At 51.0% G+C, this 14828-nt stretch overlaps 1 protein-coding gene across 2 annotated transcripts in view; it reads left to right on the top strand.

The window, feature by feature from the left end:
- LOC141095711 (tRNA-dihydrouridine(47) synthase [NAD(P)(+)]-like) overlaps positions 1 to 11807 on the top strand; it is a 68164-nt gene extending 56357 nt beyond the window's left edge. For both annotated transcript variants that reach the window (XM_073581958.1, XM_073581957.1), the window contains exons 11-14: positions 1641 to 1716; positions 8333 to 8521; positions 8634 to 8762; positions 11656 to 11807. In XM_073581958.1, coding sequence (XP_073438059.1) covers positions 1641 to 1716; positions 8333 to 8521; positions 8634 to 8762; positions 11656 to 11728 — 467 coding nt within the window. In that variant the 3' untranslated portion in view covers positions 11729 to 11807. The remainder of the gene's footprint in view (positions 1 to 1640; positions 1717 to 8332; positions 8522 to 8633; positions 8763 to 11655) is intronic.
- The last annotated feature ends 3021 nt before the right edge of the window (positions 11808 to 14828 follow it).

Here is a 14828-nt window from a genome sequence, read left to right as displayed (position 1 = left end):
GGCTTCCTTAAATGCTTCCTATTCTTCCCTCTTTTCGGAATTGTTAACAACTGTGCTTTGAGAATTTCATTTTTCAAGATTTCCCATCCTTCCTGGACATTTTTGTCTTTAAGGATATCCAGCCATTGGATCCCTCCAATTCTCTTTCTGAATCCCTTAAAATCTGCCTTTCTGAAATCTAACCTTGATGTCTGAGTCTTCACAGGTCTTCCGCCTCTAGTTATCCAAAATTCTAAAATAGCATGGTCGCTACCTCCTAGGGTCCCAGCCACTTTTACCTCCTCAACCATTTCCTCCCTGTTTATAAGGATTAGATCCAAGGTAGCAGTTCCCCTTGTTTTCTCCCTTACCTTTTGGAAGATAAAGTTGTCAGCAAGAGAGGATAAGAATCTCCTTGACCTGTTAGTTTTGCCTGAGAGAGATTCCCAACAAATGTCTGGATAGTTGAAATCTCCCATGACAACTATGTCATATTTTTTCGAGAACTTGGCCATTTGAAGCATAAAGAGTTCATCCATATCTTCAGCTTGCACAGGCGGCCTGTAGTAAATGCCTACAATGGTGTCCTTTCCATTGTTCTGTCCTTGTATTCTTATCCAAACAGTTTCCACAGAACTCCCAGTCTCTGAAGCTTCAATCTCTGTGCAGATATACGCGTTTCTAACATACAATGCGACACCTCCTCCTCGTTTATCAAGTCTGTTTCTTGCAAATAAGTTGTATCCTTCTAGTCTTGTATTCCAATCATGTGTATTGTCCCACCAAGTTTCAGTGATTCCAATGACATCATATTTCTTTTCCTGTGTTAATAGTTCCAATTCTCCTTGTTTGTTGCCCATGCTTTGTGCATTAGTATAGAAACACTTTAGTTTGTGATTGGTTTCTCTTTCTCCAATATTTTTATTAATTAGATTCTTTCGTCTTTGTTCTTCCTTTCCACTTCTAATAGCAGAGTTCTCAATAGCATTTGTCAGGTGTATGGCTTTTTCTGGTCTTTTGCTTCCCTTCCCATGTTGTTCTAGTTTAAAGCTCTCCTTACAAGAGTAGCAAGGCGATTTCCAAATACATGCTTTCCAGTCTTCGTAAGGTGCACCCCATCTCTAGCAAGTAGTCCATCGTATAAGTAGTTCACTCCGTGATCCAGAAATCCAAATAGTTGCTGACGGCACCATCGACGTAGCCAGTTGTTCACCTGCAGAATCTTATTCCACCTCCTTGTTCCATGGCCATCCACTGGGAGGATGGAAGAGAAGACCACCTGCGCTCCCAGTTCTTTCACTTTCTTGCCTAAGTCTTCAAAGTCTCTGCAGATGGTTTCCAGGTCGTTTCTTGCGGTGTCATTTATCCCCACATGTAGTAGCAGGAATGGGTAGTCATCTGTAGGTCTGAAGAGTCCTGATATCCTGTCAGACACATCTTTAATTTTTGCACCTGGAAGACAGCACATTTCTCTTGAAGTTATATCCGGTCTGCAGATAGCGGCCTCTGTTCCTCTCAACAGGGAATCCCCCATGACCACCACTCTCCGTTTCTTCTTCTGGATCCGGAAATTGCGTGTACATCAAGGGTTTTGTGGAGCGAGCCGTCAATAAATCGGATTATTTATATGATCAGTTGTGGTATAAACCCTTTTCTTGCAGGGAATGGCGATATCTTCTCCTTTGAGGATGCAAATCTAGCACTGGAGACTGGAGTTTCTGGGATCATGGTGGCCAGGTCAGTATTCTGGGGTGATCAGAGATGTCACTATGATTAAAGACCAGTATATATGGGGTTTTTATATGGAAGATATTCGAAAATTTCAAGTAAATCCAGGAGCTAAATGTTATGAAGTCCCATAGTAGAAACCCCTACAGCTTGGCCTATAAGTGTTATTCCTGTCTCTGTAAATTATCACCGAGCCTCAAGAGAAGAATGATAATTTCTCGTTCGCCTTATTGGGGGACACAGAGACCATGGGTGTATGCTGCTGCCACTAGGAGGCTGACACTATGCACAAAAAAAGGTTAGCCCCTCCTCCGCCGTATACACCCCACCGACCGGCAGGAAGTTCTTCAGTTTAGCTTAGTGTCAGTAGGAGGTGGACACGGGTCTTTGATTAGACCCATATCTACCTCGATGTGCGTCGTTTCTTTTCAGGTTTTTCCGGAGGGATACAGTGTGAATAGTCACATCTGTAGTCCCACAAAGAGACTATGAGTACGGCGTGTACTGCCACCCCGTATCCTCATAAGTCTACAGCAGGACCAAGACCCCTAACATGGATGTGGCGTTCCAGATGGTCCTCGCTCCCCGTCTCCCACCCACTCGCCTACCAGAGCCGGTCGGTCGGTTGAGGCGCAGGATACTCTCCTTGAAACAGTACGCTGGATGAAACGGATCAGGAGGGTAAGTATGAGACCTGAGTCCCATTCTCCCCTGCGGATTCCACGCCAGGCCATTCCATGGATTCTTCGGCAGCGGTCGCTGTGACAGTGCTGCGACGCCTCCGCGTCGTCTCCAGGCGGCCGCTGCAGCTATTTGGGCCCTGGCTGGTTATCGGACAGCTCTTCCCCCCCCCCTCTGCCGGGCCCTAGCTGTCCTCAGTAGCGGCCACCGCGGCGGTTCTGCGACGCCTCCGCGCCGCCCTGTGCTGACAGGCGGCCGCCTCTTCTAATCCAGGCCCCGGCTTCATCTGGGGCCTTGTCCGGCGTCGCGGCCACGCCCCCCGCCTCCATCCTCGGGCGGGCTTCCCTCCCGCCCGCTCTAAGCCCGCCCACGGCCTTCTCCCCTCAGGTTGAGCGTCCCGGAGGCGGCGCCGTCCCTCCCACCTACCATCTTAGCGGGCGGCACCATTTTTATCATCGGCGCCTAGCCCCGCCTACCTCCCTCCTCTGCATCTGCAGGAAAGCGCGCGCTTCCTGCTCGGCTCCTCTCTGGCTGCCGCCATTTTCACAGCCTGTCAGCCGGACGCTGTTCCCTCAGCCGTGCCCCTGCAAGCCGGACGAACCGTGCATCTCCATTTATTGGAAGCTGCGATAGGACACCGGACCGTGAGTAGCTCTGCATACTGCAGACTGACACCCTCCTCTGCCTCCTGTCCCCCAACCTTCCGGCAAGGCTTCAGTGACTGTCCGTCAGTATGTCTAATTCTAAGTCTGACCGCGCTCGTCCCCCTGCCTCCTCTGGCACCTTAGTCAAGTACTTTGCGTGCTCTTCTTGCAATCGCAAACTTCCCTCAGGTCAGTCCACTCCCCTCTGCCTGGACTGTAGCAATCCAATCCAGCCCGACGCCGCTCAGGAGCCATCCATAGCCCCAGTGGTGAGTGAGCCCCCCATGCCGGGCTGGGCCTCCTCTCTATCACAGTCAGTGGCAGACCTCACCAAGGTGTCTCAGTCCCTAGTAGCCGTTCTGGACAAGTTGCCCTTGGGAGCTTCGGCGGGACCCAGCACGTCTCAGGACGTCCCATCTGAGCCAGCCAGCGGCAGTCGCAAGAGGCCCAGGCAGGACCTCCAGGCGGAGTCCTCCCCTCGTCCTACCTCACCCCATAGTCCCCAGCAGTCTCCCTCTCGGGCCTCCTCTCCCGAGTCAGGCGAAGCGCTTTCGGAATCGGAAGGGGTCTTAGAGCTGGATTCGGACCAGGATGCGAACATGAAGGTTACGGTGCAAAACCTCATTGCTGCGATTCACCATACCTTTGACATCGCTGATGCCCCTGCGAAATCCTCAGATCAGGAGGTTTCGTTCAGACGGGCGGAAACACCATCCAGGGTGTTTCCCTTCCATTCTGAGTTTGGAAAGATTTTTACAAGGGAGAGAGTAGATCCGACCAGACGCTTTCAAAGAGGAAAGCGTCTCGGCGTACTGTACCCGTTTGCTAAAGAGCTCACGGACAACTGGGCCGCTTCTCCCTCGGTGGACCCTCCCGTGTCCAGACTTTCTAATAATACGGTCCTTCCGCTGTCAGGTGTGGCGTCTCTAAAAGATTCTAATGATAGGATCATAGAATCTCTAGCAAAATCTGCCTTCGAAGCGGCATCGTCAGCGGTATGTCCAGTCTTTGCTTCTTCTTGGGCAGCAAAGGCCATATCCACTTGGGCAGACGACCTTCGGCAGGGCATTCTGGATAAGGCACGACCAGAGCATTTGGCCGATCTCGCCAATCAGATTTCCCATGCGGGGGATTATCTGCTTTCTGCCTCCCTGGATGCCGCATCTTGCGCAGTTCAGGCGTCAAGTAACATCGTGGCAATCCGACGTACAATTTGGCTCAAGGCCTGGCAGGCGGACTTGTCCTCTAAAAAGTCTCTGACCAATCTACCTTTTCAGGGAGTGCGTCTCTTCGGATCACAATTGGATCAGATTATTAAGGACGCTACCGGAGGTACGAGTTCTCTTCTCCCCTCCAAGCCTCGCAGACCTCCTCCAAGGCGTCAGTTTCGTTCCTTTCGGACTTTCCGCCGTTTCAATATGGCGGAAAACCCTTCCAACCAGCAAAGGCCACAGGCACGTCAGGAAAGAAAGAAGGTTTCCTTCAGGCCCACTCCGTCCTGGCGGTCCCACTCTTCCCAGGGAAGACCGTCCAGATCTAGATCTGGACGGTCTACATCCGCATGACTACCATCGGTCTCCCGGGGGTCCCTTCCAATTGGGAGGTCGACTTCTTTTCTTCAGCGACGTCTGGCTCGCCTCAGTAGAGGACGCTTGGGTCAGAGAGGTTGTATCAACAGGATACAAAATAGAGTTCATTTCTCTTCCACGGGATCGCTTCTTCCAATCCCGTCCGCCGAGGGATCCGGCCTTGGTCCCGGGGTTCTGTTCGGCCATCGCCTCTCTTCTCAGTTCCGGGGTGATTGTGCCCGTTCCCGAATCGGAACGCTTCACAGGGTTTTATTCAAACCTGTTTGTGGTGCCGAAAAAGGACGGGGCAGTTCGGCCCATTTTGGATCTCAAGTTATTCAACAAGAGAGTTCGCCTTCGCCACTTCCGGATGGAGTCTGTACGCTCGGTAATTGCTTCCATGGAGGAGCAGGAATTCATGGGTTCCATAGACATCCAAGATGCCTATCTGCATGTGCCCATATTTCCCGGACATCAGAAGTTCCTGCGGTTTGCGATTCACCACGAACATTACCAGTTCGTCGCGCTTCCTTTCGGGCTCGCCACCGCTCCCAGAGTCTTCACGAAGATTATGGCGGCGTTGATGGCCTTGTTGAGGATCAGAGGTCTCGTTCTTTTTCCGTACCTCGACGATATCCTGATCAAGGCTCCCTCCTTTCAACAGGCCCGCCTAAGTGTGGCGATCGTTCTAGACACCCTGTCCAGTTTTGGGTGGATCGTCAACCGGAAAAAGTCCTGTCTGGTCCCTACTCAACGCCTTGTGTTTCTGGGCCTTCTGTTCGACACTCGTCGGTCAAGGGTATTTCTCCCACAAGACAAGATCCTTTCCCTGCAGCAGGGCGTGCGATCATTACAGATCACACGATTTCCATCCCTCAGGACAGCCATGAGGGTCCTGGGGAAGATGGTGGCGGCGATAGAGGCAGTTCCCTTTGCCCAATTTCACGCCAGGCCACTCCAGCAGGCCATTTTGTCCAGGTGGAACAGATCGGCTCTATCTCTGGATCGTCCGGTTTGTCTTTCATGCCGGATCAAGCGGTCTCTCAACTGGTGGTTGACGTCTCCCCTCATTCTCTTGGGGCGGTCTTTTCTTCCCGTTCACTGGCAGATTGTCACTACGGACGCCAGCCTCGTCGGCTGGGGTGCAGTGTTCCGCAATCACACTGTTCAGGGTCGATGGTCGACTCAGGAATCAGCTCTGCAGATCAATGTCCTAGAGATACGAGCGATCCATCTAGCTCTCGTCCACTGGGAAAGGCGCCTCAAGGGCCTGCCTGTCAGGATTCAGACAGACAATGCCACAGCGGTGGCGTATATCAACCGCCAAGGGGGGACACGGAGTGTCTCAGCTCTGGCGGAAGTGTCCAGAATTCTTCAATGGGCAGAGACCTTTGTTCCAACGATTTCCGCGGTTCACATTCCCGGCGTGGACAACTGGGCCGCCGATTTCCTCAGCCGCGAGGGTCTCGCGGCAGGGGAATGGTCCCTACATCCGGAGGTGTTTCATCTGCTCTGCCGTCGGTGGGGAACTCCGGATGTAGACCTCATGGCATCTCGCCTCAACAGGAAAGTCCCACAATTCGTGTCCAGGTCTCGGGACCCTCTGGCAGTGGGCGCCGACGCTCTGGCCGTCCCTTGGTCACAGTTCGAGCTCCCCTACCTGTTCCCTCCTCTGCCTCTTCTTCCCAAGTTGTTGAAGAAAATCAAAGCAGAGGGGATTCCAGTCATCCTCATCGCCCCGAATTGGCCCAGAAGGTCTTGGTTCGCGGACATTGTCAACCTTCTTGCGGACGCTCCCTGGAAGCTTCCCGACAGGGCAGATCTGTTGTCTCAAGGCCCGATTTGCCACCCCAATTCTCGGTCGCTCAATTTAACGGCGTGGCTGTTGAGACCGAGGTTTTGAGATGGGCAGGATTCTCTGATCGGGTGATTCATACCATGATCCGCGCCAGAAAGCCGCCTTCTTCGAAGATCTATTACCGTACTTGGAAAGCCTATTTCTCCTGGTGTGAGACCAATGACATCGCGCCCTTGGTTTTTTCGCTCCCTTCTATTCTGGCGTTTCTGCAGGCAGGGCTGGATGCGGGGCTTGCTCTCAGTTCCTTGAAGGGTCATGTTTCGGCACTGTCCATTTTATTTCAGAAAACGCTGGCCTCCCGGCCCCAGGTCAAAACCTTCCTCCAGGGTGTGGCTCACACGGTTCCTCCGTACCGAGCGCCCGTGGATCCTTGGGCTCTTAATTTGGTTCTTCAGGTTCTGCAGGGTCCTCCTTTTGAACCTCTCAGGGACGTTTCCCTTTCCCTCCTTTCTTGGAAAGTGGCCTTTCTGGTGGCCATTACCTCCATCCGGCGCGTGTCGGAATTGGCAGCACTTTCTTGCCGCTCTCCTTTTTTGGTCCTTCATCAGGACAAGGTAGTTCTGCGGCCTCCGCCCTCTTTTCTTCCGAAGGTGGTATCTTCGTTTCACCTCAATGAGGACATTGTTCTGCCATCCTTCTGCCCGAGCCCAGCTCACCCTCGGGAGCGGTCCTTGAACAAGCTGGACCTAGTCAGGGCATTGAGAGTCTATCTAGCCCGGACGACTTCCTTGCGGAAGTCAGACTCTCTGTTCATCATTCCTGACGGGGCGAGGAAAGGTCACCCAGCCTCAAAGGCCACTATTGCGCGCTGGATCAGATCGGCAATTTTGGAGGCATACCGGGTCAAGCATCGAGTGGCCCCTCCAGGGGTCAGAGCGCACTCTACCCGGGCGGTGGGTGCCTCCTGGGCGGTGCGCCACAGAGCTTCCGCGCTGCAGCTTTGCAAGGCTGCAACGTGGTCATCGGTTCACACCTTTGTGAAATTCTACAGGGTCCACACCTACGCTTCGGCGGACGCCAGCCTAGGTAGAAGGATTCTGCAGGCTGCGGTGGCGAGTCCACTGGCCTGATGGAAGTTTGTTTCCCACCCCAGGGACTGCTTTGGGACGTCCCATGGTCTCTGTGTCCCCCAATAAGGCGAACGAGAAAACAGGATTTTTTTGGGTTGCTTACCGTAAAATCTGTTTCTCGGAGCCTTCATTGGGGGACACAGCACCCTCCCATGTTCTACAACTCCTGTTCTTATGTTTGTCGGTTTGTTACAGTTGAGTTGTTTGTTCTGTTCTCAATCTATTCTGGTACTTCTCCTACTGCTTTCTGACTAACTGAAGAACTTCCTGCCGGTCGGTGGGGTGTATACGGCGGAGGAGGGGCTAACCTTTTTTTGTGCATAGTGTCAGCCTCCTAGTGGCAGCAGCATACACCCATGGTCTCTGTGTCCCCCAATGAAGGCTCCGAGAAACAGATTTTACGGTAAGCAACCCAAAAAAATCCTGTTTTTTAGACCGTTAATTATCATTGAGCCACAAAAGATTAATAATTTTTAGACCACTAATCCCCAGAACAGGGAACTTGTATCCCACCCCAGCTGCATGACCAAGGCCTTTTGGGGTCACATATAGACTTTGACTGAAGCTGCTCTATCACGGAGAAAGGTGGCCGAGCACCATGATTATTTCATATCTTCAGTGCCATAGCGGAGCCGAGGGGTCTACGCATGATTACATAACTCCTCCTGGCCTAATGTCTGCTGCCCACTGTTCTGGTGATCCCTTGGACCTACGCGGATTTAACAGTTTCCACCCGATATCTTGCGTCGTCTGGAATAATTGCTTTTATTGATCACTTCCTCATGTTCCATTTCTTGCTTGCAGGGGGGCCCTGGTAAAGCCTTGGCTGTTCACAGAGATAAAAGAGCAGCGGCACTGGGACATCTCCTCATCAGAACGACTTGACATTCTCCGAGACTTTACAAACTTTGGGTTCGAGCACTGGGGCTCAGACACGCGGGGGGTGGAGAGGACCAGGAAGTTCCTGCTCGAGTGGCTCTCCTTCCTCTGCAGGTAGTGTGCTTGATAGTTTAGAAAAGTTTGGTGTTGGGAGTTATGGTGGCAGACCCGAGGTCTTGGAAGTGGAAGTTTTCTGAATCCATACATTGGCAATCTTCTTTCACAGATACATTCCGGTCGGTTTATTGGAACGCATACCGCAGAAGCTGAACGAGAGACCCCCGTATTATATGGGAAGAGACTATATGGAGACGTTAATGGCGAGTCAGAATGTTAATGACTGGATAAAGATCAGGTACGTGTGTTTAAATAAAAAGTTTAAATGTGGAAAAAAAAAGAAAAATAGATTCAAGCACGGCCACATCTGTAAAAGTCTGATCTATCAAAATATAGAATGATTTATCTGGTAAAATAACAAAAAAAAAATTATGAAACTCCGGAATTGCCATTTTCAAAAGCAATCAAAATGTTGACGGGAAAAAAAAAAAGATTGTTTCGCCATCTTCCAGGTTCAGAATTCTTTTTAACCTCTTCGCACCATGGCCATTTTTTTTGTTTTCATTTTTTCCTCCCCTTCTTCCCAGAGCCATAACTTTTTTTATTTTTCCGTCAATATGGCCATATTAGGTTTTTTTTTTTGCAGAGCGAGTTGTACTTTTGAATGACACCAATCATTTTACCATATAGTGTATTGGGAAAACAGGAAAACAAAAATTCAAAATTAAAACTGACCTGGTAATATGATTCCACAGTGCAGTACGAGTACACAGATACCAAACATGTATAGTTTTTTTTATTTAATTGGTGAAAAAAAAAATTCCCAAATTTTTATGAAAAAAAGTTTGTTTGTCGCCATTTTTTTTTTTTTTTTTTTGAGATCCGTAACGTTTTTAGGATCTGGGGCTGGGTGAGGGTTATCTTTTGCGCCCTGAGCTGACATTTTTATTGATACCATTTTGGCGTAGATATGATGTTTTGATCTCCTGTTTTGCAATATTGCGGATGCCAAAAAAACGTATTTTGGTCTTTTAACCCCTTACTTACCGCTGACGTAATAGTACGTCAGCAGTAAGTATCCCCTGCTTTGAGGTGGGCTCAAAGCCGTAACATGTCAGCTGTTATAAACAGCTGACATGTGCCCGCAATAGGCGCGGGTGGAATCTCGATCCGCCCGCGCCTATTAACTAATTAAATCCCGCTGGCAAACGCTAACAGCGGGCATTTAACTAGTACTTCCAGCGCCAGGCTGGAAATGAGCGCATCGCCGATCCCCGTCACGTGATCGGGGGTCAGCGACGCATTGCCATAACAACCAGATGTCTCATAGAGACCTCTATGGTGGTTGATGGCAGATTGCTATGAGCACCACTCTATGGTCGGCGCTCATAGCAATGCAGTAAATCTACTACATTTAGGTGATCTCAGCGTCGCCTATATGTAGCAGAGCCGATCAAGTATGGCAGCTTCTAGTCTGCTATGGAGGCTATTGAAGCATGCCAAAAGTAAAAAAAAAACCAAAAAAAAAAACATAAGTTTAAATCCACCCCCCTTCACCCCAATCAAAATAAAACAATAAAAAAAAATCAAACCTACACATATTTGGTATCGCCGTGTTCAGAATCGCCCGATCTATCTATAAAAAAAGGATTAATCTGACCGCTAAACGGCGTAGCGAGAAAAAAAAAATCAAAACGCCAGAATTAAGTTTTTTTGGTTGCCACGACATTGCATTAAAATGCAATAACGGGCGATCGAAAGAACATATCTGCAAAAAGGTGGTATCATTAAAAACATCAGCTCGGCACGCAAAAGATAAGCCCTCACCCAACCCCAGATCTCGGAAAATGGCGCAATTTTTTTTTTTAAGCAAATTTTGGAATTTTTTTTTCACCACTTAGATAAAAGAGAACCTAGACATGTTTGGTGTCCATAAACTCGTAATGACCTGGAGAATCATAATGGCAGGGCAGTTTTAGCATTTAGTGAACCTAGCAAAAAAGCCAAACAAAAAACAAGTGTAGGATTGCACAAGTTATGGCTCTGGAAAGAAGGGGAGCGAAAAACGAAAACTCGAAAAAAGCTCCGGGAGTTAAGGGGTTAAATCCCCCCCCCCCCTCATTATACCGTTTACTGATCAGATTAAGTTACTTTATATTTTGATATATCAGACATTTCTTAATGCAGCGAGACCAAATGTGTTCATGTTTTTAATTTTTATTTTCAGTGTAGTAAATGGGGGTGATTTGAACTTGATTTTTTTTTTTTTTTTTTCTCCATATTTTTAAAAACTTTTTTTTTTTGGCATTATTTAATAGTTCTCTTAGGAGACTTGAAGCTGTGATTATCCAATCGCCTGTAATACACATAACAGGGCTTAAGCACTGCTATATATAGAGATAATCACTCTCTCGGATGAACGCCGGCCATGAGCCGGCATTCACAGGAGATTCACAATGACATGCATGGGTTCTTCTGCCGATCTCCCGCTGTGAAGACAACCCATCGGTGTCGTTTTTGGTATCGCCGTTATCGTACTGACCTGGAGAATCATGCTGTCAGGTTATTTTTATCGCACACTAGATGTTGGAAAAATAAAGTCCAACCATGAATGGTAAAATAGTATAGACTGGAGAATCTATTTACAAGACCCCTGTCCATCGGCCAGAGCAGTATCCCGTGACTGCTGGGTGGGAGACGGCTGAATCGCCTCTTACCTCACGGCATCTGCAGCTCCTCTTCTGATTAGCCGGCCTGGCGCGGAGCTGTGTATGCGTCACACCGCAATCATGACATCACGCTGGCCCTGGCTAATGAAAACAGGAGCCGCGGCTGCCGTCGGAGAAGAGGCGATTCACAGGTTTCCCATCCAGCGGTGACCTGGCTCCTGCGTATCCATTCTCCCGTCTCAACAAAAAATTTTTCTCCACCATTTCTTCTCACTTTGAATTTTCCTATTTTTCGGTAATGAATGGCGTCATGTAAAAGTAAACCTAGTCTTGCAAAAAAGAAAAACAAAAAGGGCCCTTCTACGGCTATGTTGATGGAAATGTTAAAAAAAAATGTATAGCTTGGAAAAAAAATGGGGTTATGGCTTTTTGTCCTTTTAGCCCTTTTCTAGCTGACGTTTATGTGACTGAGTTGTCCGCCATCGATCACTTTCTCAGTGCCTTTTTTTTTTTCTTTTGCAGTGAAATGTTTCTGGGTCCCGTTCCTTCTAATTTCAGGTTCCTGCCGAAGCACAAAGCCAATTCCTATAAGTGAGAGGTGTTATCGGGAGTGGCATGGAATATGTTATTTTATTGCTTTCTTTTAATAAACCCTTCAGGACGTGTTACTGGAACGTGTTCTTCACTTTGGTTATTGGGATTCTACAGTAATCGGGAACAGAGCTCTGTCATGGGCTTTAAAGGGGTATTTCCATCGGCAAGATCCTATCCCAATATGTAGAAGGTATAATAATATTAAATAACTCAAATTAGAAATGTAGTATAGTTCTTCTGATTCGCTATATTGCATAGCCCATGTGCAGGACATTGCAGTAGCTTAGGTATCCATGGTTATGAGCACTCATATAGTGACAGTTAGCTGCTAGTAGTTGTAACCATGGATACCTAAACTAGTGCGATGCCCTGCACAAGTGACATAGCTTATCAGGAAAACTATACTACATTTCTAATTGGAGCTATTTGCTATTATTATTATTATACCTACTACATAATGGGATAGGGGATGGGAATACCCCGTAATCTTAACAGCTCGATGCGCTCCTACCTAGGTCAGTGCTGCAGGATCAGAGGCTGGGCGATCATATACCCTTTTTTTCCTCTTCGCCACGACAGCACCCACTGAGAGAGGGGATCCGCCCCTAGGAACAGGAAACCTACAGAGAGATAAATGGGGCGGTCCCCCTTGCTCCCTCAGTTTGGTTTCCTGTTCCTAGGAAGGAACCCGCAGAAGAGGATGCCTGGTCTGGTAGCCGCCCGCGTGCATGATATGAGCAGCGGGGGCCCCAGGACTGGAAGCAGCGTCGGGTGCAGAGAAGGCCCCCCTGGCTGGTAATGCAGGTGAGGCCGTGGTGAGGAGTACTGAGGGTCACTTTATGGGGCAGGGGTTCCCCCTGCCCATCCCCACAAAGGGATACGAGCGCATTACCGGAGCGCAGGCACCCGAGATGATAACCCCCCCCCCCCGATACAGCGAGGCCGGGTAAACAATGAGATCCTGAGCTCGCAGATTGAGGTGCGGGGCAGCGCTAATAAGAGCGGAATACCTGGTAGCAGGAGATGTCCGGGGGCAGCGATCGAGCGGCAGGTCGGGCAGATGGCGGGCGCTCCCAGGCTGAGGCGACCCGGAAGTTCTGCAACAGCTTCCCGGGTCAGAGGAGGCAGGCAAGCGCGGTATCGCGGGAGCAGGAGCCGCGCATGCGCAGTAGGAGGCAGAGAAAAAAAAAATGGCTGGAAAAAAAAAAAAAAGGGGGAAGAGATGAGAAAGAGAGGGCGGAACCGGTAAGCTGCATAAAAAGCACCGGTAATACTACAGCGGTGCGCAGCTATGTCGTCCACAAACGACCCGGTTTCACTCCAACTGAGCCAGCCAAACGAGTCCCCACAGGGCAGTAGAAAGAGCGGTACTACAAGAAGGAGCAGCAGTACCAGGAGAAGTGGCAGCTCCAGAAGAGAGTCCAGCGCGCATTCCAGGCAGAATGAGCCCACGCAAAAAAAGCGGAAGGAGAAAAAGCCGTCCCACGCCTCGCCTCAGCCTGAGTCGCGAACCCTGCAGCCGGTAAATTGCTGACGAGATTCACGGGTGAGTGTTTTTAGTCAAACTTATAGCTAATGGCGTTTCCTTGATCCATACTTTTTAGGCCAAAAGAACGGAGAAGGCGAAAAATAGAGAGTGTGCTTTATGTTCTCGGCCCCTCCCAGATGGCCACCCTAAGGCCTGTTTCACACATCCGTTATTTGCCATCAGTCAAAATCCGCCAGTTTTTAAAAAAAAACGGATCCGCCAAAAAAGGGACGGATCCGTTTTTTTCCCCATAGACTTACATTATTGGCGGATCTTGACTGACAGTCGTCCGTCCTACCCGTTTTTGTACGGATCCGCCAAGATTTTAGCGGCTCCCGGGCGGATGAGACTGACCCTGCAACGTTTTTTTCTCTCTAACGGACCGTCAGTTTGAACCGCGCATGCCCGGAATCATAGCCCCGGGAAGCATTTTAACCCGTTACTGCCGTCCCGGGAGCCGCTAAAATCTCTCTCACCATCGCTCCGCCGTCTCCTCACCCGAGCTCCGACCATCGCTCCCGCCGTCTCCTCACCCGAGCTCCGACCATCGCTCCCGCCGTCTCCTCACCCGAGCTCCGACCATCGCTCCCGCCGTCTCCTCACCCGAGCTCCGACCATCGCTCCCGCCGTCTCCTCACCCGAGCTCCGACCATCGCTCCCGCCGTCTCCTCACCCGAGCTCCGACCATCGCTCCCGCCGTCTCCTCACCCGAGCTCCGATCATCGCTCCCGCCGTCTCCTCACCCGAACTCCGACCATCGCTCCCGCCGTCTCATCACCCGAGCTCCGATCATCGCTCCCGCCGTCTCCTCACCCGAACTCCGACCATCGCTCCCGCCGTCTCCTCACCCGAGCTCCGACCATCGCTCCCGCCGTCTCCTCACCCGAGCTCCGACCATCGCTCCCGCCGTCTCCTCACCCGAGCTCCGACCATCGCTCCCGCCGTCTCCTCACCCGAGCTCCGATCATCGCTCCCGCCGTCTCCTCACCCGAGCTCCGACCATCGCTCCCGCCGTCTCCTCACCCGAGCTCCGACCATCGCTCCCGCCGTCTCCTCACCCGAGCTCCGACCATCGCTCCCGCCGTCTCCTCACCCGAGCTCCGATCATCGCTCCCGCCGTCTCCTCACCCGAGCTCCGACCATCGCTCCCGCCGTCTCCTCACCCGAGCTCCGATCATCGCTCCCGCCGTCTCCTCACCCGAGCTCCGACCATCGCTCCCGCCGTCCCTTCACCCGAGCTCCGACCATCGCTCCCGCCGTCCCTTCACCCGAGCTCCGACCATCGCTCCCGCTGTCTCCTCACCCGAACTCCGACCATCGCTCCCGCCGTCTCCTCACCCGAGCTCCGACCATCGCTCCCGCCGTCCCTTCACCCGAGCTCCGACCATCGCTCCCGCCGTTCCTTCACCCGAGCTCCGACCATCGCTCCCGCTGTCTCCTCACCCGAGCTCCGACCATCGCTCCCGCCGTCTCCTCACCCGAGCTCCGACCATCGCTCCCGCCGTCTCCTCACCCGAGCTCCGACCTCCCACCTCCCGCGACGTCGTGAGCTCCCCCCGGCACGTCTTCCGGC

This window comes from Dendrobates tinctorius, unplaced genomic scaffold (assembly GCF_039654945.1).
Source record: "Dendrobates tinctorius isolate UK_male_01 unplaced genomic scaffold, ASM3965494v1 ptg000070l, whole genome shotgun sequence".
Classification (NCBI taxonomy): domain Eukaryota; kingdom Metazoa; phylum Chordata; class Amphibia; order Anura; family Dendrobatidae; genus Dendrobates; species Dendrobates tinctorius.
The sequence above is the reverse complement of the archived record's forward strand: the minus strand, read 5'-3'. Positions and strand labels throughout refer to the sequence as shown.